We start from the raw sequence: 1,357 nt of genomic DNA on the forward strand, positions 1-1,357 counted from the left end.
CTATACCAAACCAAGGAATACTTCATGTGTGTAGTAATGGAATGTGGGGAACTGTGTGTAGCAATAACAATTGGAATAACATTGAAACAGATATTGCTTGCTTTCAGTTGGGATATTATAGCTACGGTTTGTTTCACTAATAAAAGTGTAAGCTAAAATATATTATTTTGCTTAGGTCATTCATCCATCAGAGGGACCACTAGTGGACTGTTTCCTATCATTTATTCTTATTTCAACTGTCAGGGTAATGAAGCAACACTGTTGTCATGTGGTTCTGGACTCCATTCTAGTATTCAGTATTGTACTAACAATGCCATTGAATTAAACTGTGAAGGTTAGTCTAGTAAAGTGTATGTTTTAATTCTGTTGTTGTATCATTAGCAAATTGTACATCTGGTGACATACGTCTTGTTGGTGGTGGATACTATTATGGTCGTGTTGAAGTTTGTGTTGAAGGAATATGGGGAACTGTCTGCAGAGATAGCTATTGGGATAATAATGAAGCTAGTGTTGTTTGTAGGCAGCTAGGATTCTCTCCTTATGGTAATTATTATTGTTGTAAATGTATTTGGTGCAAAATTATCACCATGCATGTATATATCTGGTTCTATAGGTTCAATTGCTGTTACTTCTTCATGGAATAGTGAAGAACGTGGAATAACTTTATTAACTGGTTTAAATTGTAATGGAACTGAAAAAAGCATTTTTGATTGTCTAGTTGATGCTAATGCTCCTGTTTGTTCATCTAATTGGGCTGATGCTAATGTTGTTTGTCCAGGTAGACTAAATATACTTTTTTCATAAATGAGTAATCTAATATTTGTAGCTCATGGTATTTCAACCTATTCTAATTGCACTGATGGTGATATTAGATTGGTTGGTGGTAGCACAGAATATGAAGGAAGAGTTGAAGTTTGCCTAAATAATGCATGGGGAACTGTTTACAGTCGTTACTATGACTATTACTTTGCTCAGACAGTATGCAATGCATTAGGATTTACCTCTCCTGGTACATATTTATATGAAGTTATTTATTTATTTTATTTGCATTTTATAGGCGCCATGTATATGTATATTTATAACACAAAATTTGGTGAAGGAAGTGGTCCAATATTAATGTATACATACTGCTATTCCTCAGGAAATTCATTGCTTGACTGCACCTCACAATCACAGTACATTCCAGGCACTAGCCATGAGTATGATGCTGGTGTGAGGTGTGAAAGTAAGGGTTTGCCTGCTTTAATAGATTGAATCATAATCTATAATTATACAGCTCCTTGTGAAAATGGTGATATTAGACTAGTTGGTGGTTCTGATCCATTGGTGGGAAGAGTGGAGCTATGTGTTAATAAGA

General features: G+C 34.9%; 1 protein-coding gene across 1 annotated transcript; it reads left to right on the forward strand.

Annotated features, from left to right (window-relative positions):
• Positions 1-41: 41 nt before the first annotated feature.
• On the forward strand, positions 42-922 carry LOC105315357 (scavenger receptor cysteine-rich type 1 protein M130-like). The gene is made up of 5 exons (XM_020005922.1): positions 42-126; positions 176-334; positions 382-543; positions 614-768; positions 827-922. Exons 1-5 carry the CDS (start codon positions 42-44, stop codon positions 920-922), a joined length of 657 nt encoding a protein of 218 aa, XP_019861481.1.
• Positions 923-1,357: the final 435 nt, after the last annotated feature.

The sequence above is a fragment of the Amphimedon queenslandica genome, unplaced genomic scaffold (genome assembly GCF_000090795.2).
Source record: "Amphimedon queenslandica unplaced genomic scaffold, v1.1 AMPQUscaffold_10680, whole genome shotgun sequence".
NCBI classification, from domain to species: Eukaryota; Metazoa; Porifera; class Demospongiae; order Haplosclerida; family Niphatidae; genus Amphimedon; species Amphimedon queenslandica.

What these genes read in the sequence shown, in the direction of transcription:
- LOC105315357 (XM_020005922.1), top strand. Translation starts at nt 42, where the DNA reads ATGTGGGGAACTGTGTGTAGCAATAACAATTGGAATAACATTGAAACA. An exon ending in GTTGGGATATTATAGCTACG is followed by an intron (nt 127 to 175) that starts GTTTGTTTCACT and finishes TATTTTGCTTAG; the next exon opens with GTCATTCATCCATCAGAGGG. An exon ending in ATTGGGCTGATGCTAATGTT is followed by an intron (nt 769 to 826) that starts GTTTGTCCAGGT and finishes TAATATTTGTAG; the next exon opens with CTCATGGTATTTCAACCTAT.